This window comes from Oryctolagus cuniculus, chromosome 9 (genome assembly GCF_051225735.1).
Source record: "Oryctolagus cuniculus isolate XC-2025 breed Fujian yellow rabbit chromosome 9, ASM5122573v1, whole genome shotgun sequence".
Lineage (NCBI taxonomy): Eukaryota > Metazoa > Chordata > Mammalia > Lagomorpha > Leporidae > Oryctolagus > Oryctolagus cuniculus.
In genome coordinates, this window is record NC_142875.1 from 71,945,901 (window position 1) to 71,969,825 (window position 23,925).

General features: G+C 44.4%; 2 protein-coding genes and 1 pseudogene across 3 annotated transcripts in view; 2 read left to right on the forward strand and 1 right to left on the reverse strand.

Annotated features, from left to right (window-relative positions):
* The window catches only part of LOC127487250 (phosphatidylinositol 3,4,5-trisphosphate 3-phosphatase TPTE2), a 102,544-nt gene extending 96,307 nt beyond the window's left edge, over positions 1–6,237 (forward strand). Inside the window, exon 24 of the mRNA XM_070048955.2 lies at positions 1,139–6,237. Within this exon, the coding sequence (XP_069905056.2) occupies positions 1,139–1,241 (103 nt within the window). The 3' untranslated portion in view covers positions 1,242–6,237. The remainder of the gene's footprint in view (positions 1–1,138) is intronic.
* On the reverse strand, positions 1,431–22,400 carry LOC149124612 (uncharacterized). Its single transcript, XM_089304219.1, has 3 exons — positions 21,198–22,400; positions 7,546–7,614; positions 1,431–1,682 (listed from the first exon to the last, which is right to left on the reverse strand). The coding sequence occupies exons 1-3, from the start codon at positions 21,555–21,557 to the stop codon at positions 1,656–1,658; spliced, it is 456 nt and encodes a 151-aa protein (XP_089160345.1). The 5' UTR covers positions 21,558–22,400; the 3' UTR covers positions 1,431–1,655.
* Positions 7,774–14,056, forward strand: LOC149124613 (RNA-splicing ligase RTCB pseudogene; annotated as a pseudogene). Its single transcript, XR_016213715.1, has 2 exons — positions 7,774–7,781; positions 7,911–14,056. The product of XR_016213715.1 is annotated as an RNA-splicing ligase RTCB pseudogene (transcript).
* Positions 22,401–23,925: the final 1,525 nt, after the last annotated feature.

Consider the following 23,925-nt stretch of genomic DNA (forward strand, 5'->3'; position numbering starts at 1 on the left):
GATTCATTACATGGGCAAAGTCCCTCAAATAGAGAAACCTGGTGCTACTCCTGAAAAATGGCTGTTACTACAGTGTACAGTTTTGTCCTTTGAAACAATGTGTTCATACTGGAGAAGCAATATTAGATCATTTTTATGTAAGTTTCTAAAGATTTCTGTAAGCTTTACATGTACACACTACTTGGCAAAGCAGATTTTATAGCTATCAGGATGTTGTTTGGCCAAAAACACCAATGTCATTCTTAAAAAAAAAAAAAAAACAGTATTATTGGGTTTTATTATTCTTTGAAGATTCATTTATTTGAAAGTTGAGAGTGTTGTGGCACACTGGGTTAAAGCCTCTGCCAGGGAGAGGGAGAGGGAGAGGGAGAGGATGAAGAGGAGGAAAAGGGAGAGGGAGAGAAGGAGAGGAGGCAGAGGGAGAGAGGGGAGAGGGGCAGAGGGAGAGGGAAGAGGGAGAGGAGGGGAGATGGAGGCAGAGGAGGGAGAGAGGGGAGAGGGGAGTGGGAGAGGGGAGATGGAGAGGGAGATGGAGACATAGAGGGAGAGGGAGAGCATGAAGAAGGGAGAGAAGGGGGATAGAGGGAGAGGGAAGTGGGGGGAAGAGGGAGGAGAGGGAGAGAAGGAGAGAGAGAGGGAAAGGGAGAGGCATGATGTAGGCAACAAATGTCCAAGCCATTGGGCCATCTTCTGCTGCCTTCCCAGGCCATCAGCAGGGAGTTGGAGCAAAAGTGGAGCAACTGGAACTCAAACAAGCACTCCAATATGGGACGCCAGCATTGCAAGTGGCAACTTAACCCACTATACCACAATGGTGGCACTGTTATTGGGTCTTATTACACATCAAGCCTCTGGTGGCATTGTCATCTATGCAAACATGCTTTATCAATCTTGGATGTCATTAATTCTATAACAGGAGATGCTAAAAGATTTGGTAGTATGTTGTCACTGAGGTACTTGTTAGCGAAGATGAAGGTATTCTGTGAGGGATGTGGAGGAAGCCAAGTAAGACACAAAAAAAGGCTGAGGTTCTAAATGTGGTGAGCAAGGCTTTTCACGAAGGCCAAGGGGGCCTACTGCAGGGCTTGACTGTTAGTCCTAAAATAAAATGTAATGTGTGCTTGCTTTTCCTCCTTAGGCTGTATTTAAGACGAAATGAATTGGACAACCCACACAAACGAAAAGCCTGGAAAATTTACAGTTCATGTTTCTCAGTTGAGATGTACTTCAATCAGACCTAAGGTAATTATCCTGTACCTGGTACTCTTTTTAGTGTAGCTCCTCTTATAACACACATCATATGCTTCCCAATCGGTACCACACATGTTTTCCAAAGCTATCTATTTGTAGGCACATATACTGACTTTTGTGCATGTATATAATTGTATATAGTTGAGAAATTAAACATTAAAGTGTCAATGGTGATTTTTTAAAAAATGTATTTATTTGAAATGCAGAGCAACCGAGAAAGAGTGAGTATGTAAAAGAGAAAAAGAGAGAGAGCATATCTTCCATCCACTGGTTCACTGCTCAAATGGCCACAGGACCAAGGCCAGGAGCCCAGTACTCTTTCCAGATCTCCTACATGGATGGCAGGGGTCCAGGCACTTCAGCCATCTTCACTCCCTTCTCAGGCACATTAAGAGGAAGGTGGATCAGAAGCGGAGCAGCTGGGAGCTAATCTGCACTCCAACAGGGGACACCAGTTACAAGCAATGGCTTAACCGGCCACACCACAATGCTGACCTATATTTCTTTCCTTTTTAAGTAATATACTTCATGGGAAGTTTCCATCTTATGATGAGATAAATGAGAACAAAGGGCAAAGGAACATTAGGTTATAATTCTGGATAACTGTGATACCAAACTCTTATATCAAATGATTGATTTTATTGTCTCATCAATATGTATTTACTTACACATTTTTGGGAAAGTATTTAACACTGCTTTGTTTCACATTTGTAACTTCAGATTTTCAAAAAGCTAATTTCTATTTTCTTCCTCTACTTGATTTGCAAACTCTCTGTTACCAAACATCAACGCAGCAGCAAAGACTAAAATTTAAACCCAGGAAAGAAAAATGTTTCACACACCAGTCCCCAGCACTGACACACTGTTCTCTTGTTCCAAGTACTATACAGGTAGCTTATGTGACAAACTTCAGTTACACACACACATAGCAGGAGGGTAATGCAATCTTGGTAAACACAGAAAATAAAGAATTATCAGTAACTTCTTTTTGTGTGCAAAAGACAAAAGAAATAGTAAATAATTGGAATTATTTTAAAATCCATCAGTCCTGCTCAAACCAGCTTCATCCATGCCTGGGGAACTCTGAGGAAGACAGCCCTGTGGCCACAGGGAATCACTTTTTCTTGACTACTGTTGCTTTAAGTACTTTTATTAAAATTCATTTTTATTAAAAGTTTTTGTGAGGCCAGTGCTGTGGCTCACTAGGCTAATCCTCCGCCTACGGCGCCGGTACCCCGGGTTCTAGTCCTGGTCAGGGTGCCGGATTCTGTCCCGGTTGCTCCTCTTCCAGTCCAGCTCTCTGCTGTGGCCCGGGAGTGCAGCGGAGGATGGCGCAAGTGCTTGGGCCCTGCACCCCCATGGGAGACCAGGAGGAAGCACCTGGCTCCTGGCTTCAGATCGGCGCAACGCACCGGCCATAGGGCCACCTGGGGGGGGTGAACCAACTGAAAAAGGAAGACCTTCCTCTCTGTCTCTCTCTCTTTCATTGTCTAACTCTGCCTGTCAAAAAAAGTTTGAGATGACATTTTAAATTTATATTACAGTCAAAGGTTTAATGTTCTACTGAATAAAAAGTTCAAAAAATAAAAAAAAATAGAAAGACCATAGTCCAGCAGAAAAATAGGTGAGGACTATAATCAATAACCAAGTGAAAAGATGTCCAACTTCACTCATATAAAGCAAATTTTAAAAGTCACAGAAGCATTCTTACCATTGGAGCATATAATTCTTATCAATCTGTTGGTCAATCATTTAATACAAACTTTAACCCTTTCCATTTCCCTTTCCTTTCCTTCCTCCTCTATCATTTTCTTTTAACTTTAGCTCCCATGCATAAGGGCAAACATGTAGTATTTACCTTTCTTCTATGGCCAGCTGATTTTGATCAACATGATGTCTTTCAGTTCAAACCATTTTGCTGCAAATGATAGGATTTCATTCTTTTTTTATAGCTGAAGAGTATTCCATTGTGGTATATGCATGTATGTGTATGTATCACATTTCCTATATCCAGTCACCTAATAATGGACACCTTGGTTGACTGCATTTTGGCTACTGTGAACAGGGCTGCCATAAGTATGGTGGAACATGTATCTCTGATAAAATGATTTATCCAGGAATGGGACTGCTGGTTCCTAGGGCAAATCTATTTCTAGTTTCTAAGGAAATTTCCATACATTTTCCACAGTGGCTGCACTAATCACATTCTCACCAACAGCATAAAATAGTTCCCCTCTGTCAACATCACCAACATTGTTGTTTTCTTTCTTTTGGATAACAGCCATTATGAAAGAGGTGAGGTGATGTCTCATTGTGGTGCGGATTTGCATTTCTCTAATGGCTAGTAATGCTGAGCACTTTTTCATTTATTTTTTGGCCATTTGTACTTTTTTGAAAACTGTTTATTCAAATCCTCTGCCCATTTCTTCAATGAATTGGTTGTTTGCTTATTGTTCAGTTTTTAGAGTTGCTGATCTATTTTAGATACTAGCCCTTGCTGGATAAGCAGCTTGGAATATTCCCTCCCAGTCTGTTGGATGTCTCTTCACTCTGTTGTTTCCTTTGCTGGGCAAAAGCTTCTGAGATTCATATAAGGCCATTTTGTTTACTTTTACTTTTGTTGCCTGCATTTTAGGTCTTAAGAAGTCATCTACTCCATTGCCTTGAAGTGTTTTCCTTGTTTTCTTGTAACTATTTCATAGTCTCAGGTCTTAAATTTAGGTCTTCAATCCAAGTGAGTTTTGTATCTGGCAACAGACAGGAACCTAACTTCATTCTATATCCAATTTTGCCATTACCATTTATTGAAAAGACTATCCTTCCTTTAATGTTGTGTTCCGTCTGGGCACTTTTGTCAAAAATCAGCTGTCTGTATTCATGGGGATTAAATTCTGGTCTCTCTACTATGTTTCAGTGGTCTATGTGCCTGTTTTTATGCCAGTAGCATGCTGCTTTTATTACTATAGCTTTGTAGTATGCTTTGAAGTCAGACACTGTGATGCCTGCAACTTAAATTTTTTTCCCACGATTGCTTTGTCTATTCTGGGACTTTTGTAAAATTCCAAGTGAATTTTTAAGATTTTTTTCTTTAAAGAGTTTCATTGGTATTTTGATAGGAATTGCGTTGAATCTGTAGATTGCTTTGAGTAGTACAGATATCTTAATATTCTTTCTATCCACGAGCAAGGAACTTGTCTGTGTGTGTGCGTGTGTGTGTGTTCATGATTTCTTACATTTTATAGTGTTCATGGTAGAGATTTTTCACTTCTTTGGTAAATTTATGCCTAAATATTCGATTTTTTGATGGCTATTGTGAATGGGACTTTTTTCTTGATTTCTCTTGCCCAGTTCATTACTGATGTACAAAAAGTTACTTTTTTTGTATGTTGGCTTTCTAACCTTAGACTGTATTCATTTATCAATTCAAATGCTTTTTGCTAGAGTGTTTAGGCTTTTCCATGTACACTATGTCATACATGTCAACAGGGATGTTTTGACTTCCTCCTTTGCAATTTCAAAGTTCAATTTCTCTTCCCAAATTGTGCCTCAAACTTCCAATACTACATTAAATAAGAGTGATGAAAGTGGGCATCAAAGCAACTTAAGTCTGTCACACTAGCTTTCTTGGTGGAAATACACTACTACTTTCAGGAAGGGACACGGGTGCTGAAATTGCACCAATGTTAAGAACTTAAAAAAAAAAAGAGGGAAGGAAACTCCAACTTTTAAGAATTTTTTTAAAGACTTATTTATTTAAGAGGCAGTTACAGAGGGAGAGACAGAGAGAGAGAGAGAGCTCCAATCCTCTGGTTCACTCCCCAAATGGCCACAATGGCTATAGCTGAACGGATCTAAAGCCAAGAGGCAGGAGTTTCTTCTGGACCTCCCATGTGGCTGCAGGGGTCCAAGCACTTGGGCCATCTTCCACTGGTTTCCCAGGCCATAAACAGGGAGCTGGATTGAAAGTGGGGCAGCCAGGAATTGAACTGGCACCCATTTGGGATACCAGCACTGTAGGCTGAGGCTTAACCTTCTACACCACAGTCCCAGGCCAAAGATTTATGATTTTGAAATAGATTACTGCTGAGGTTTCTCTTCCCCAACCCTCTGAGATTCATCAAAATTCTGGCAGTCATGTGTCGCCACACTAGTCTGGGTTTGCTCATGTAGAGCACACTTGTTGAGATCTCTCGGGATACTGTGCTCACATGGCCCAAAGTGAACAATTCTTTGAGCAACATGAAAAACTTCTGTGATACTAGTTTTCTTAAACAGTATCTACTAACTTAGAATAGGATTATCCAAAAGTTAATAGCAAGCAATTTAACCACTTTAGAAACACGGAGAGAGATGTGGAGAGTAATCCTACTAGGGCAAGATTCTTAACTGCAGTGTACACACACATACACTTTTGTCACCTATGGTGAGATTACTTTACATGAGGAATTCTTGCAGTAAGTGAAATGCTTCTTGCAATAAAACTACCACCTGAAAACATTACTGTACATCACTCTTGACTATTCCTGACTGTTGGTTCTCAGTATAGATACAAAGCACATAAACAAATATCGTGGTGCCAAGTGGCTGAACAGAAGCTAAAAAAGAACCATGCAGTTCAGTACTCGGCAACACAACCAAGATGTATGACCCAGTATTTGAAGCTTATTACAAGATTACTTTTAGGGGATCTCCCCACGGGGAAAGGAACCTTTACTATTTCTTCTCCCCCTAAAATGGATCCAGAGCAATTAACCAATGTTACCGCAGTGAAGAAGTTTGGACCCTGCTGTCTCAGCCGTGTCCTGAGGAGGGTGCTAGTGAGCACCTGCCACAGGGCTGCTTTCCACCATCGAGAAACTTCCCAGGGCCGCATGGACCCCCCTCATGAGAGGGCACAGAGAGCAGAGACTCTACCAAAAGTAGACACCAACCTATCCCACTGCTGTTGATGTGATCGCATTTATCTAGCTTATCCTTTGACCTCCCTGATACAAAGAATGATCGGCTCAGTTCACAACCAACAAAGAAGAGATAGCCTGGCACTTCTCGAAGTAAAGTGCTTGAGAGTCCGTGGAATACTTGAAGATATACCTTCAAGTTAAGGCTCTTCAGAATAAGGGTATCAGCTTTATACATACATAACTCACTCTGTCTTCCTGGAAATTTAAAACTGGGAAGGAGGAAGGGTGTTCTTTTCCTGGGTGACTCACAGGCAGTACTCAATGTTGAGGTAAGAGAACGCCCTTCTGGGCCCAGCACTGTGGCTTTGCTGGTAAAGCCACTGCCTGCAGTGCTGGCATCCTAATAGACATCAGTTCCAGTCCCAGCCGCTCCACTTCTGCTCCGGCTCTTTGCTATGGCCTGGGAAAGCAAAAGAGGATGGGCCAGGTCCTTGGGTGACTGCACCTGCATGGGAGGCCGGTAAGAGGCTCCTGGCTTCAGAGCTCTTGGCCCAGCTCAGGCCATTGCAGCCATTGGGGAATGGGCCTGAGGATAGAGAACCTCTCTCTCTCTCTGTGTGTGTGTGTGTGTGTGTGTCTGCCTGCCTCTGCCTATCAAATAAATAAACTTAACAACAACAAAAAAAAGAGTATGCCCTAAATCCTGCATCTTAACAACTGGAAGAGCAGGTTGTTTTGGGGGATGCTTCAGTGTTCTCCCTTACCACTGATGGGAAAATAACTCTCCTGCTAGAAGCAGAATGCTCAGGCATAAAGTAATATTTGATTGGTGTCTTAAAGAATAGGAGACACCACGATTCTCCAACCAGTAACTACACAGAGACTTTTCTGGAACTGAATGAGGGACAACACCCTCATTCCATTTTGTACTCCACTCAGAGCCTACATTCTTTTGAAATTCTTTTTTTAATTTAATTTTATTTAGGAGACAGAGAGAATAGGACAAAGCTCTCATAAACTGATTCACTCCCCACATGTCCACAATGATCAGAGTGGAAGCTGGGCACCAGGAACTCAATCCAGGGCTCCCACATGGGTGGCGGGAACTCATTACTTGAGCCATCATCTGCTGTCTCCCAGAGTGCCCATTAGCAAGAACCTGGAATCAGGAGCCAGAGCAGGGAACTGAACCCAGGCACATTGGTGTGGAATGCAAGCACCCTAACCCATGGCTTAATGGTTGGACCAAATACCTGCCCCCTTCGGATATTTTGAACAGAAAAATGTATTGCATCTATTGATACTTTTGCCAAAAGGGGGGAACTAAAAGAAAAAGGAAACAAAAACTTCAGTGATTTAAAACCTAGAACAGGTGACAAAAACCGTATCTTACATGATTTTTCTGATCTCTCCAAATCAGTCGGTGTGTGCTAAGAAGGAGGGTCCCAGCATCAAATTTTATCTAGAAAGAACATAACAAAGTATTAATAATATATCATTCAGTGCTCTCTAGATTTACCTTCCCACAAATCACACAATACTAAATCATATAAACATTTTATAAGTAGGTTTATCACAAATAAAAAAGCAACGTTACACACATCATAAATCTAAGTTATACATGCTACTGTAATTGGTTTGGAGAAAATCAAAAACAACCCTGAAGTGTAACAGCCAGGCAGTTAAATACAATGAGATCCAGGAAGAGGTTAAAAGAATGAGATGAGCAGAGCCAGAAGCTTCCATCACCGCTGTCAGTGTCAAGAGTCGTGCCTGTAATGATGAGCTCCAGCTCCTGGAAACCATCAGTAAAAACTGCTAGAGGATCAAGAAGGGCTTTGTGCGCAACACGCAAGCTGACGGAATTTTCTATGGGAATTTTCCAATGGTCTGGAGAAGTTGTCACTCAGGGTGGTGGTGGTAGCTTTCCGCCAGCTATAAAACAGAATGGCAGTGTGGCAACCCTGCCTGGGATTGTTCATCCATCTGCTGCGTGTCCTGATGTCTATTCAGGCTATGGGTTTGCTGCTGGGAATATTGCAGTCTTTGAGACAAGTGACCCTGAAGCAATGGTATCCCTGGTGGTGTTAGATTTGACTTTAGCTGTAGTGTCTGCTGATTTAAATGAAAAAGATGGCCAGCCTGTGAAGGAGCAACTTGCCCAAGCTGCATTTGACCACATCCCTGTTGGCATGGCATCAAAAGCTGTCATTCCAGTGACTGCCAAAGACATGGAGAAGGCCTTGGAGATATGTATGGACTGGTCCCTACAAGAACACTATGGTTGAAGATGAGATTTTCAGTGAGCATGCTGCTAAGAAAATGAGCTTCAACCATAAGGGACAAGTGTGCATGATGACCCACAGTGGCCACACAGGCATAGGCCACCAAGTAGCCTCAAATGCACTGGCAGTTGTGCAAAAGGCCAGAAAGACAGACAAGATTACAGTAAATGACCATCAGCTGGCTAGTGCTCAAATCACTTCTGCAGGTCAGGCCTGCCTAAAGGGAATGGTAGTGGCTGGGAACCACACCTGCTCCACTGCTCTTCCATGACTTTCTCAACTCACTGGGTATTGCTGTGGATTCGTTCTGAGAGGAAGAGTCATCACACAGACACCAGGAGTCAGGTGATAACGGGCCAGAGGTCAGCAGCCTGTAAACTCATTAATTTCAGCTGGTACAGCAGCTTATATAACAGGCAGCCAATCCAGTCAAGGGGCAGTTTATGCCCTAACCAATCACAGCCTGTTGCCAGGCAGGCTCCATTGCCAGGAGGGTTCCAAAGCCATTCCTGAGTAACTGACGCTCACTTGCCAGCGGCCACCTTGGCATGGCCTTCTCATTCCACCACATTTCCCCCTTTTCATTTATTTTTGAGCAACGGGAGGCATGATTCTTGGCCATACCATTGTTGACCCCATTTCCTTATGGTCTCCGTACGTGGCTGTGCCTGTCTTAGGTTGTCCCTCAGGGGATCTCACCCATCATTGACTAACCAGCCCTCAAAACAGGAGACTACAGGAGTGCTTGCTCAGAGGGGGGTAGGAATGAGGAACAATGGAAATCAGGAATGGTGTGACCGCACACAGGCTGTGAGCCATTTGAGTGGCTGACCAGAGCTAGTGGAGTATAAAGCAGTAGCGGATGTGGCTATGGGCAGTTCCTCAGGAAAGGATGATAGGGCAAGGGCTTGACACTCAGTAGCAGGTGCATCCGCTAACAAGGCGGACTCTCAGTCTTGTTCAGCTGGTTCTGGTTGACTGTCAGTTGCAGGCTTGATGTTTCTGGCTGGTACCCAAATGGGCTGCCCCGCATTCTCTGGAAAGACACAAGCATATCTTCGGCCCTTGTAGCAGAAGCCTTTCTATGGGTGTTGGTATCCAGGGCCTGAATTCTGCGTCTGCTCAGACATTAACGGCAAACATGTGGGTGGGATGGGGTCTAGCAGCTGCCCTTAGAGCCTGGGGTGCCCAGGGATGGCCACAAACATGGGGATCCTTATTGGGTGCGGGTGGGATGACCTCGCATGGGTTATCACCTCGAGGTCGTCTGAGTTCATCCCACATCTATTTGGGGGGTGGCTGACTAGGCACTGCTGCCTTCTCTGCTGTCCTGTCATTTTCACTGTCGGAGCTCTCTCCCCCTAAGTCATCAACTGTAGCCTGTGAGGCAGCGGCCTGGAGTGATAGGCTCTTATCACTCACAGATTCATTATGTTTGGTAATCTGGGTGAGCTTCTGAGAGGGGGGTATCTTTCCCATGTTTGAACACTTAAGAATGGCACACCACAACTCTAGCCAAAGGAAAGACACACACAGCACTGCTGCCATAACAAAACCAATTCCTAGCAACTCAGTGGCTGATGGCATTATGCAGGGGGTTCACTACGTTAGATGAACAGACAGTGGTGTATCAGATCCTAAGTAGGTCCTGTGCTTAGTGGGAGACTTCCTTATTTGTTAGGTCAAGGCTGTATGCACACACGTGTCTCTGGAGCATCACCTCAATACAGTGAAGGAAGATGACTTGGTTCTGAATTCTGGGATGATCAGTCCCTTATGTGAATTCACCTGGCGAACCAAAAGTAAAAGGAGGAGCCAAGAAGCGGCATTACGCTTCTGGGCGGTGTGTGCCTAACCTGGGATCACTTCAACCACGGACAAGGACAAGGAAAGGGATGTAGGAGGGGGTTCTGTGCTCACCCTCACTGAACTGAAGAGCACACAAAACAATGAGGGGCCTACTTGCTGATATCAAGGGGAGGGGACCTCGCCGAGTCTGACACGCTGTCTCTCAGTCACATTGGGCGCTAGAAGTTGCTGTGGATTTGTTCTGAGAGGAGGAGCGTGGTGGGGACAAGAGATGCGGAGTCACCACACAGACTCTGGGAGTCGGGAGAAAGTAGGCCAGATGTGGGGAACAACTGCCAGCAGGCTGGAAACAGCAAGCAGGCCATCACACTTGGGTTGATTGCCGTTATCAAAGTGTGGGACCTTGACCAAGGGCACCACTGGACACCACCAATGCTCACAGAGGAGAACTGGACTGAAAGGCGCTTCAGACACCAGATGCAAGACCCAGCAGGTTACAAAGTGTGCAGCTCTAACTGCTTCAGGAGCCAGTGCTGTAAAATAATCTTCCACAAGAATCCACGCTGCCCCCATTTAGGAAGGGTAGAATATGTTCCATTGTGCCACAGATTAGTAATAAAATCTATTAGAGGACTGGTGAAAGGAGTCAAGAAATGGCCTTGCTCTATCATATGATCTTTTTAAATATTTACTTTACTTATTTGAGAGACAGAGTTAGAGAGAGAGGGAGAGGGGCAGAGATGGACGGAGGGAGGGAGGGAGGGAGGGAGGGAGGGAGGGAGGGAGGGAGGGAGAGAGTATCTTCCAACCACTGGTTCACTCCCCAAATGGCTGCAACGGCTGGGGCTAGGCCAGGCCCAAGCCAGGAGTTTTATCCGGGTCTCCCACATGCATTCCAGGGCCCAAGCACTTGGGCAGTCTTTTGCTGCTTTCCCAGGTGCATTAGCAGGGAGCTGGATAGGAAGTGGAACAGCTGAGATTTGAGGGGCATCCCTAAGGACTAATGTCCTTACTATATGGAGCACTCGTACAAATCAATGAGAAAACAGCCTGTAATGCACTAGAGAACTATACAAAGACTATTAATAGAAATTTCCCAGAAAAGGAACACAAAAACTCTTATAAACACATTAATAGATGCCCAAGCTTCACTGACAATAAGATAAAAAGAACATCAAAATACCCCTCTTTTTAAAAATTATTTATTTTATTTGAGAGGCAGAGAGACAAGGAGAGACAGCAATCAATCTCCTGTGTGTGTATAATACTTTAAAAAGAAAACTCATGAACACACACAAATACACACAAGAACAGTTATGGATGGAGATTCAATCAATGACACTGAGACAACAGTGTTGCCACGTGGGGGGGGGGGTTCAACTTATACCTAAACATACTGCAGCAAAGTAAACTCTGGATGGATCAAATATTAGGGCCAAAAACAGAAAGAAAATTATAAAAACAATAGAAATGTCTGCAATGACTGGGCTGGGCCAGGCCAAAGCAGGGAGAATTTGACTGGTCTCACGTGTGGGTGGCAGAGACCCAACCACTTGAGTCATTACATGCTCCTGCCCAGAGTGTGCATTAGCAGGAAGCTGGAACTGGGAGCAGAGACAGGTCTCAAACCTAGGCACTCCAAAGTGGGATGTAGGCTTATTCAGCTGCGCCTTATCTACCAGGCCAAGCAACCACCCTGGTACCCCTTTCACCCCTAAGACTGGCAAAGATCCAAAAGTTTCATAGCACTGGCTGGTGACTAAAGGAAAACCTCAGTGGAGAAAAAAGTACTAATATCTATAAAAATTACAAATACACACATCGTTTGACCCAAGGATACTTGGAACTTGCTACACATGAATTCATACTTGGGCAAGATGATATAATATCAGGCTATCCATTGCTGTTTCTAAGAGCAAAGACTGAAAATAATTCAAATGGCATTCATTTGATTTATAGGCATTCATTAAAAAGAATTCATAGGCATTCATTAAAAAGAATATGGAGAATTTTTATGTACTTACAGTAGTCAATAAAACCTAAAATGCTACCGATTGTAACATGCATCTTGCTTTCATAATTGTTAAAATGTGAAAAAGTGTGCTTAGAAACAATGACATACAGTATATTCTCCAGATAATCAACTGAAAAAAGCAGCTTCAAAAGAGCAAGCACAGGATGCTACACATTCATATTTTAAAAAGTAAAAAACATTATGTTTCACACAAATACATGTGTGTGACACATATGCACAGCTCTGTAGAATGAGACACGTGGGGAGAACAAGGTGACCAAAAGACAGGGTGGGAAGGCGACTTCTAACTCTCTGGACTGAATCTAAATGTCCACTTCAGATCCCAATGTTGATGCCCTAAGGCCACTGTGATGGTATTTGGAGATGGAAGATGGTGTCTGTGTAAGGTCACCAGTGGGGTCCATAACAGCACTGCCTCCTGGATTAGTGCCCTTCCAAGCAGAGGAAGAGACATGAGAGCTCTCTCTACATGCATGAATGTAGGAAAGGCCTAGTGAACACACAGTGAACCAGTGGTTGTCCACAAGCGCCAGGAACAGGACCACACAGAAACACAGAAATACAGCCATCAATACCAAAGAAGTTAAAGGAAGAAAAACTCCCAGTAAAAGCTCTCAGGAAGTTCAAAGCATATATTAGAAATATCTTTGGGAAAATGGCAGGGCAAAGTTACTACTTATCAATAGTCACATTGAACATTAATGGCCTCAACTCTCCAGGCAAAAGACACAGATTGGCTAAATGGATTAAGGAACAAAACCCATCTATTTGCTGCTTACAAGAAACACATCTTACCAACAAAGATGCATGCAGACTGAAAGTGAAAGGTTGGAAAAAGATATTCCTTGCCAACAGAAACCAAATAAAAGCTGGCACAGCTATATTAATATCAGACAAAATAAACTTTAACACAAAAACTGTTAAGAGAGACAAAGAGGGGCACTATATAATGATCAAGGGTTCAATTCAACAGGAAGATGTAACTATTATAAATGTGTATGCACCTAATTACAGGGCACCAGTCTATTTAAAAGATATGTTAAGGGACTTAAAGGGAGACTTAGATTCCAATACAATACTACTGGGGGACTTCAATACTCCACTCTCGGAAATAGATCATCCGGACAGAAGATCAACAAGGAAACAGCAGATTTAATCGACACTATTGCCCAAATGGATCTAACAGGCATCTACGGAACTTTCAATCAGACATTTAAAGAATTTACATTTTTCTCAGCAGTGCATGGATCCTTCTCTAGGATTGATCACATACTAGGCCATAAAGCAAGTCTCAGCAATTTCAAAAGAATTAGAATCATACCATGCAGCTTCTCAGACCACAGTGGAATGAAGCTGCAAATTAGCAACTCAGGAATCCCTAGAGCATATGCAAACACAGGCATATGCTGAACAACATGCTCCTGAATGGACACTGGGTCACAGAAGAAATCAAAAGAGAAATCAAAAACTTTCTGGAAGTAAATGAGGATAACAACACAACACATCAAAACTTATAGGATACAGCAAAAGCAGTGTTAAGAGGAAAGTTTATAGCAACAGAGGCCTACATCAAGAAATTGGAAAGGCACCAAATAAATGAGCTTTCAATGCAGCTCAAGAATCTAGAAAAACTGCAGCAAACCAAACCAGACACAAATCTAGTAGAAGAGACATAATTAAAATCAGAGAAGAAATCAACAGATTTGAATCCTGAAAAAATTATAAAAAATCAGCCAAGCGAAGAGCTGGTGTTTTGAAAAAATTAACAAAATTGACACCCCATTGGCACAACTAACTAAAAAAAGAAAAGACTCAAATCAATAAAATCAGAGATGAAAAAGGAAATGTAACAACAGACACCACAGAAATAAAAAGAATCATCAGAAATTACTACAAGGACCTGTATGCCAGCAAACAGGGAAATCTATCAGAAACGGGTAGATTCCTGGACACATGCAATCTACCTAAATTGAACCATGAAGACACAGAAAACCTAAATAGACCCATAACTGAAACAGAAATTGAAACAGTAAAGACCTTCCCCACCAAAAAAAGCCCAGGACCAGATGGATTCAGTGCGGAACTCTACCAGGCATTTAAAGAAGAACTAACTCCAATTCTTCTCAAACTATTCAGAACAATCAAAAGAGAGGGAATCCTCCCAAATTCTTTCTATGAAGCCAGCTTCACCTTAATCCCTAAGCTGGAAAAAGATGCAGCATTGAAAGAAAATTACAGACCAATATCCCTGATGAACATAGACACAAAAATCTTCAAAATTCTGGCCAGTAGAATGCAACAACACACCAGAAAGATCATCCACCCAGACCAAGTGGGATTTATCCCTGATATGCAGGGATGGTTCAATGTTCGCAAATCAATCAATGTGATACACCACATTAAAAAACTACAGAAGAAAAACCATATGATTACCTTAACAGATGCATTGAAAGCATTTTATAAAATACAACACCCTTTCATGATGAAAACTCTAAGCAAACTGGGTATGGAAGGAACATTTGTCAATACAATCAAAGCAATTTATGAAAAACCCACGGCCAGTATCCTATTGAATGGGGAAAAGTTGGAAGCATTTCCACTGAGATCTGGTACCAGACAGGGATGCCCACTCTCACCACTGCTATTCAATATAGTTCTGGAAGTTTTAGCCAGAGCTATTAGGCAAGAAAAAGAAATTAAAGGGATACAAAATGGGAAGGGAGAACTCAAACTATCCCTCTTTACAGATGATATGCTTCTTTATTTAGGGGATACAAAGACCTCTACTAAGAGACTATTAGAAGAGTTTGGCAAAGTAGCAGGATATAAAATCAATGCACAAAAATCAACAGCCTTTGTATATACAGGCAATGCCACGGCTGACAGAGAACTTCTAAGATCAATTCCATTCACAATAGCCACAAAAACAATCAAATACCTTGGAATAAACTTAGCCAAGGACATTAAAGGATTCTATAATGAGAATTACAAAATCTTAAAGAAACAGAAGAGGATATCAAAAAATGGAAAAATCTTCCATGCTCACATGTATTGGAAGAATCAATATCATCAAAATGTCCATTCTCCCAAAAGCAATTTAAAGATTCAATGCGATATGAATCAAAATACCAAAGACATTCTTCTCAGATCTGGAAAAAATGATACTGAAATTCATATGGAGACACAGGAGACCTCGAATAGCTAAAGCAATCTTGTACAACAAAAACAAAGCCGGAGCATCACAATACCAGGTTTCAGGACATACTACAGGGCAGTTGTAATCAAAACAGCATGGTACTGGTACAGAAACAGATGGATAGACCAATGGAACAGAACAGAAACACCAGAAATCAATCCAAACTTCTACAGCCAACTTATATTTGATCAAGGATCTAAAACCAATTCCTGGAGCAAGGACAGTCTATTCAATAAATGGTGCTGGAAAAACTGGATTTCCACATGCAGAATCATGAAGCAAGACCCCTACCTTTCACCTTACACAAAAATTCACTCAACATGGATTAAAGATCTAAATCTATGACCCAACACCATCAAATTATTAGAGAACATTGGAGGGCTGGCGCTGTGGCTCAATAGGCTAATCCTCCACCTGCAGTGCCGGCACCCGGGTTCTAGTCCCAGCAGGGGCACCAGTTTCTGTCCCGGTTGCCCCTCTTCCAGGCCAGCTCTCTGCTGTGGCCCAGGAGTACAGTGGAGGATGGCCCAAATGCTTGGGCCCTGCACCTGCATGGGAGACCAGAAGAAGCACCTGGCTCCTGCCTTCGGATCAGCGTGGTGCGCTGGCCGCAGCGGCCATTGGAGGGTGAACCAACAGAAAAGGAAGACCTTTCTCTCTGTCTCTATCTCTCTCTCACTGTCCACTCTGCCTGTCAAAAAAATAATAATAAATAAAAAAAATTTAAAAATAGAGAACATTGGAAAAACCCTGCAAGATTTAGGTACCGGCAAAGACTTCTTGGAAAAGACCCTGGAGGCACAGGCAGTCAAAGCCAAAATTAACATTTGGGATTGCATCAAATTGAGAAGTTTCTGTACTGCAAAAGAAACAGGAAAGTGAAGAGGCAACCGACAGAATGGGAAAAAATATTTGCAAACTATGCAACAGATAAAGGATTAATAACCAGAATCTACAAAGAGATCAAGAAACTCCACAACAACAAAACAACCCACTTAAGAGATGGGCCAAAGACCTCAATAGACATTTTTCAAAAGAAGAAATCCAAATGGCCAACAGGCACATGGATCACTAGCAATCAGGGAAATGCAAATCAAAACCACAAAGAGGTTTCACCTCACCCCAGTTAGAATGGCTCACATTCAGAAATCTACCAACAACAGATGCTGGAGAGGATGTGGGGAAAAAGGGACACTAACCCACTGTTGGCTGGAATGCAAACTGGTTAAGCCACTATGGAAGTCAGTTTGGAGATTCCTAAGAAACCCGAATATAACCCTACCGTACAACCCAGCCATCCCACTCCCTGGAATTTACCCAAAGGAAATTAAATTGGCAAACAAAAAAGTGGTCTGCACCTTAATGTTTAGTGCAGCTCAATTCACAGTAGCTAAGACCTGGAATCAACCTAAATGCCCATCAACAGCAGACTGGATAAAGAAATTATGGGATATGTACTCTTTAGAATACTATACAGCAGTAAAAAAAAAAATCCAGTCATCTGCAACAAAATGGAGGAATCCTGAAAACATCATGCTGAGTGAAATCAGCCAGTCCCAAAGGGACAAATATCATCTGTTCTCCCTGATCGGTGACAATTAACCGAGCACCAAAAAGGAAACCTGTTGAAGTGAAATGGACACTATGAGAAACAATGACTTGATCAGCCTTTGACCTGATTGTCGATGAACAACTTAATATTTTATGACTTTTACTATTTTTTTCTTCTACTTAATACTATTGGTTGAACTCTAATTAACACTCAATTATTCTTAGGTGTTTAAATTTAACTGAAAAGTGATCTCTGTTAAATATAAAAATGGGAATAAGAGAGGGAGGAAAGGCACAATTTGGGACATTAATGGTAGAGTTAGAAACGTGCCAGAGGATTCCAATTCAATCCCTTCTTGGTGGCATATACCAAAGCCATCTCACTAGTCCAAGTGATCAATTTTAGTTCATAATTGATCATAATGATAGGTCTAACAGTCAAAGAGATCACATAAACAAGACTAGTGTCTGCTAATACTAACTGATAGAATAAGGAGAGAACAATGCAACATGGGAAGCTGGATACACAGCAGACTCATAGAATAACAGATGTCCTAAACAGCACTCTGGATCAGAATTAGCCCTTACAGCATTCGTATCTGGATGAGGAGATCAAAACACTCAGGAAAAAAAAATGACCTAAATAAAAGATCTCTGCGAGTGAGATCCCAGTAGAAAGAACTGGGCTCCATCAAAGAAGGAGGTACCTTTCTCTGAAGGGAGGAGAGAACTTCTAGTTTGACTATGATCTTGTCTAAATAAGATAGGAGTCGGTGAACTCAAAAGGCTTCCATAGCCTTGACAACTCATGACAAGAGCCTAGGGAGATTACTGACGCCATAAACAAGAGTGTTAATTTGTTAAGTCAACAACAGGAGTCACTGTGCACTTACTCCCCATGTAGGATCTCTGCTCTTAATGTGTTGTACAATGTGAATTAATGCTATAACTAGTACTCAAACAGTATTTTACACTTTGTGTTTCGGTGTGGGTGCAAACTGTTGAAATCTTTACTTAATATATACTTTAGTATATATTTGATCTTCTGTATATAAAGAGAATTGAAAATCAATCTTGATGCGAACTGAATGGGAGAGGGAGCAAGAGATGGGAGGGTTGCGGGTGGAGGGAAGTTATAGGGGGAAAAGCCATTGTACTCCATACACTGTACTTTGGAAATTCATATTTATTAAATAAAAGTTAAAAAACGTTTTTAGGATCAAACTTTTAACTCTCATAATTTGTCACTATCTTTGAAAATTATATAAGTAATAAAGTTTTTAAGTTGGAACCCAAGAGAATAAATCAAACTCCTTAATTTCTGTGAAAAGCAAGAGTGCATTGCTATCTTCTATGAATTCTAATGATCAGAAATTAGCATTTGCCATAAGAAGATGTGCTTGTATACTTTCTAGGGGTATTTAGTTATGTCAAAAATTGTAAGGCTGGTCCCATTTACAAGACTACCTTATGACAAACTCTAAGCAAAGTATTTTAGTGAGTGTCCAATTCTTACAAGTAATAACAGGATTCCACTGTGTTTAAAATCATATAGAGCAGGCATTTGGTCTAGCAGTTAGGCTACCAGTTAAGACGCTCACTTCCCACATCAGACTGTTTGAGTCTGATGCCCAGCTCCAGCTCCTGACTCCAGCTTCCTGCTAACAGAGTCCCTGGGAGCCAGTGGTGATGGCTCAAGTAACTGGGTTCCCACCACCCACACAAGTTGAGACACCAGCTTCTTTCTTCAGTTCCCACGCTGGCCCAGCCATTGCTAGACACTGGGAAGTGAACCAGCAGTTGGGAGCTTGCTGATTCACTCTGCCTCTCAAATAAATAAATACGTAATTTTTTTGAATTCCCCTTTCCAAAAGCAAGTATTTTATTAATTTGAGAGTACATGATGTTGCATTAGAATATGAGTTCTGATTAAGAAGTGCTGTGTTTTATCTTACTGAAATCCAAGCAGAAGGATGTAAATTTCAAGCTCAAACCAGTCTGTTCCATTGCTATGTCAATTAACAATATGCAGACATAAAATCTTGCTGCTATAAGTGAAGAGATTGTGCAATAGTTCCCTTCAGGGTTCCAGGGGATTCTGATCTAAGCCTGACAGACAAGTTACTGCTGGTTTGCTTTACCACTCAGAGTTAGAATAATTTCAACTACTTAGAAGTTCATCAAACTTGGGAACTCACTGAATAACTTACCTTATTTTTCATGTTATTTCTTATGACATTAATACATACTCATTACTGACAAATCTGGAAAACATTTAAAGGAAAGCCTAAAATAGAAAATGAAATCATTCCTATCCATAGAAGCCAGAGTTTATATATATATATATATATACACACACACACACACACACACACAGAGTGTATATTTATATGCATGTACACTCTAGAAATGAGACCAGGATATTTATAGTTTTATAGCTTTTTTTTTCATTACTTAGAAACCTATACTAGCAATCCCTATGCTAACTAGGGCATGCTGTAATATAATAAACCAATCTCTGCAGTAGGCATTCAGATTGCCTTTGGTTTTCCCATCTATGTGACTGTAACAATCATGCACTATAGCCAATGCTGAGATGAGTATCTTCAAATGTAGTTTTCTTATGCATCCCTGACTCTCTCCCAAGGGTAAATTCCTAAAAGTGAAATAGTCAGCTGAAAGAGAACATTTGGTAAATCTGGTATAAGCTGCCAACTTGCCACATTATGCATTACTAATCTTCTTCACATTGTTTTCTAATTAGCTGAGGCCACAGAAGCATCTGTGAATGAAACAAATGACCTGTCTATACTGCTTAAGGAAACTACACATTACCCAGGCATAATGGGCCCACAAAAGCTGTGCCTGTACAGACAAGTGCACACACACTGATTCGCCAGGGGCACCGGGGTGTGGACAGAGCACAGGCCACTGGATCTGGCTTGGAACTGCAGCTCCACCAATGACTGCTTGTGTGGCCCTGGACGGCTTGCAGTTTTCTCAGCTATCCACCGCAGGTCTCTGTGTCCACATCTTTCGGCAGATTCGCCACATAAAGGCATCTGGCACTGCAGACTGCTCTCGCTGAAGTGCCGTGGCCCAGTGAACAACACAGCTTTAAGTCCCACCCCGCCTGCTACTCTGTGGATCCTAGGAAAGTCCCTTGGATCTCTCAGAGATATTTTCTTAATGAAATGCTCAGCTCGTACACCTGTTGTGAGGAATAAATGAGGTCATAAATATAAAGCTCCAAGCACATGCGAGGCACTTTAGTCATTCTGGTTTTTTTTAAGTGGGTTTCACACCCACAATGAGCCAGAAGGCACAGGATGACCAGTCTGTCCAGGGAGCGTGTTGGGACGCAAAGCCCTGAAGGCTGAGCATTCTCCACGGCAGTACCTAAGCCTTCTCCTTCCAGACGGGAGGCTGACTTGACCAGATCTGCACACCAATGTGCACACTGCTATGTCTTCGGTACCACGTGAGGTACCGACATGTGAGCACACTGACAACGTTCCCGAACCAGACGGCCAGGAAGGAGAAGTGGCAGCTCAACACTTCCGGAAACTACCAGTGTTCGTGGGTAAATGGGTTTAAGAAAAAAACTTCCTTTTCCCCCTTCATCCTAGTTTACACATTCCACCCAAGCCAGGATGTCGTGTGGTTTCACCGAAATCGTTCCGTAACACTTTCTATTTCTTTTTGCAAAGGCAGCTCTGGAGACGCCTGGGGGCACCACCTGGCTACGTCACCACCCAACACACTGGCTCCCAACTCCGTCCACCCTACAGGACTCACACATCAGAACCAGCAAACAAGAACCCGAGCCGCGGGCCCTGCGGCCTCTTCCGGAATCCCGTCCCAGGCCACCCGCCGCTCTGCGGGGACAGATGCGGGAGTCGGCGTGCCCGCACCCACCGTCAGCACCGGCGGCACGGGGCCGACCCGAGAGCGCGGCCCCGGGAACCGCTCCGCAGGCGGGCACCGCGCGGTCGGCTCGGCCCGGCCCAGCAGAGGCAGGCAGAGGCAGGCGCCGAGCGCCCCAGGCCGCCGGCGGAGAGACCGACCCGAGCGCCGCGCCCCGCACGCGCAGGCCCGCCCCGGCCTCGCCAACGACCCAGAGCCAGGCCGACCCGCTCACGCCGGGCCCGCCGCCGCCGCCGCCATACCTTCTCCTCGCCGTCGTAGATGCGCACCCCGCGCTGCTGGATCACCAGGGTCTCATTAAGCTCCAGGAGGCCGCTGGTCCACACGAAGCGGTCCATGGCCGACGCTAAGCCGGCCGCCGCCACTCGCCAGCCCGCCCGCCTACGCCGGCGCCGGCGCTCCCGGCCCGCGAGTCCTGCGCCAGGCGGACGGCGGCGCCCCCTGGCGGCGAGCGTGGCGGAGGTCGCCTTCCAGGGAGGGTGGGCACGGGAGGGGGGGCGTGTGCGGCGCTCGAGGGCGTGGAGGCGTGCGTGTCGCGCCCCCTGGCGGTCAGTCCGCCAATGGCCTTTTAGACCCTTGCTGGGCAGCGCGGTCCACCCCATCCTAAGCCCTCAGCGTAGAGGGAGCCCACACTGTAGCTTGGACTTCTTATTGTCCTTTACGCCTGCGTATCCGTAGCAGTTTTCTTGTCGGTGCCTGTCATTTCATTAAAGGCTATAATTTTTTCTTCAAATGAGAATTGATGGCACGATTTTTTTTTTTATACAGCTGCGTTAAGTCCTTGTGCTCCTTTTCCTTTTCCCTCCTAAGATCGCTTTCATTTAAACATTTCCAGTATTAATACAGACATCCTGAATTTACTCTAGGCTGTATTTCAACATAGAGCTCCCATAATGTATCTGTTGATTGCTGCACACAAAACCCATCCGTGGCTTGCACCTCCCCCACCTCAGGCTTTCGACCCTGCTTATGTATTTTACAATCGTAAATGAGCTACGAATATTTGACTGTCTGCAAGTACCATCTGTTTTCCTCCTTAGGATTCTATTCTTAGAGCCGATTATGTATTGGAGACGTATTTAGCCAGAGTGAAGTGTCACCAGCAAACTGGTCTTTTGCAGGCCAGGTAGCCCCAGCTATGTTACACATTATCATTTCTGTTCATTTCTGCTACTTGACCGTTATTTTTTAGTTTTTCATTTGCTGGTGAGGCTATTTCTTTTTTGGAGATTTATTTATTTATTTGAAAGGCAGAATGACACACAGAGAGAAGGAGAGGCAGAGAGAGAGAGGTCTTCCATCAGTTGTTTCACTCCCCAAACGGCCCCTTTTGGGGCTGGAATTGGGCCAATCCAAAGCCAGGAGCCAGGAGCTTCTTCAGGGTCTCCCACATGGGTCCAAGAGCCCAAGGACTTGGGCCATCTTCCACTGCTTTCCCGGGCAATAACAGAGAGCTGGATCGGAAATGCAGCAGCCAGGACTCAAAACTGGCACCCATATGGGATGCCAGCATGCAGGCAGTGGCTTTACCCACTAAGCCACAGCTGGTGCTTATAGCCCCAAGGCTATTTCTTACTTTAAAATTTCTTTGTTTATTTGACAGGCAGACACACACACGGAGAAAAGAGAAATGGACAGAAATACAGGGAGAGCTCCCAAGAGACCAGCACCGGGCACAGCATGTGAAACCACCACCTACGGGGCCAGCGCTGTGGTGCAGTGGGTTAAAGCCCTGGCCTGAAGCGCCGGCATCCCATATGGGAGCTGGTTCACGTCTCGGCTGCTCCACTTCCTATCCAGCTCTCTGCTGTATCCTGAGATAGCAGTGGAAGACGGCCCAAGTCCTTGGGCCCCTGCACCCGCGCGGGAGACCCAGAAGAAGCTCCTGGGCTCCTGGCTTCCAATCGGCACAGCTCTGGCCGTTGCAACCATTTGGGGAGTGAACCATCAGATGGAAGCCTCTCTCTCTCTCTCTCTCTCTCTCTGTCTCTACCTCTCTGTAACTCTTTCTGTCTTTCAAGTAAACAAAAATTAAATCCTTTAAAAAAAAAAAAAAAACCTACAGCACAGGATGAGCACGTGTTGGAGTCCCAGCTGCTGGGCCTCCAATCCAGCTCCCTGCTGGTGTGCCTGAAAAGGCAGCAGAGGATGGTCCAAGCTTTGGCCTGGCACCAGCCTTGCCATTGAGGCCATTTGGGGAGTGAATCGGTGGATGGAAAATCTCTTTCTCTCTGTCTTAAAAATAAATCTTTAAACACACACACACACACACCCTCACACCCTGTGGTGGGCTCAAAAGAGGAAGAGGACAGGGCTGGGCATTGTGGCATTACCAGTTAAGCCACTGCCTGCACAAATTCAAGTCCTGGCTGTTCCACTTCAGATCGAGCTCCCTACTAATGCGCCTGAGAAAGCAGCAAAGATGGTCCAAGTCCTTGGGCCCCTGCACCTGTGTGGGAGACCCAGAAGAGGGTCCTGGCTCCTGGTTTCGGCCTGGCCCAGCCCTAGTTGTTACGGACATTTGCGGAGTAAACCAGAGTAGAAGACATTCATTCACTCATTCTTTCTCTCTCTCTCTGTCTCTCTCACCCGAGCCGCGGGCCCTGCGGCCTCTTCCGGAATCCCGTCCCAGGCCACCCGCCGCTCTGCGGGGACAGATGCGGGAGTCGGCGTGCCCGCACCCACCGTCAGCACCGGCGGCACGGGGCCGACCCGAGAGCGCGGCCCCGGGAACCGCTCCGCAGGCGGGCACCGCGCGGTCGGCTCGGCCCGGCCCAGCAGAGGCAGGCAGAGGCAGGCGCCGAGCGCCCCAGGCCGCCGGCGGAGAGACCGACCCGAGCGCCGCGCCCCGCACGCGCAGGCCCGCCCCGGCCTCGCCAACGACCCAGAGCCAGGCCGACCCGCTCACGCCGGGCCCGCCGCCGCCGCCGCCATACCTTCTCCTCGCCGTCGTAGATGCGCACCCCGCGC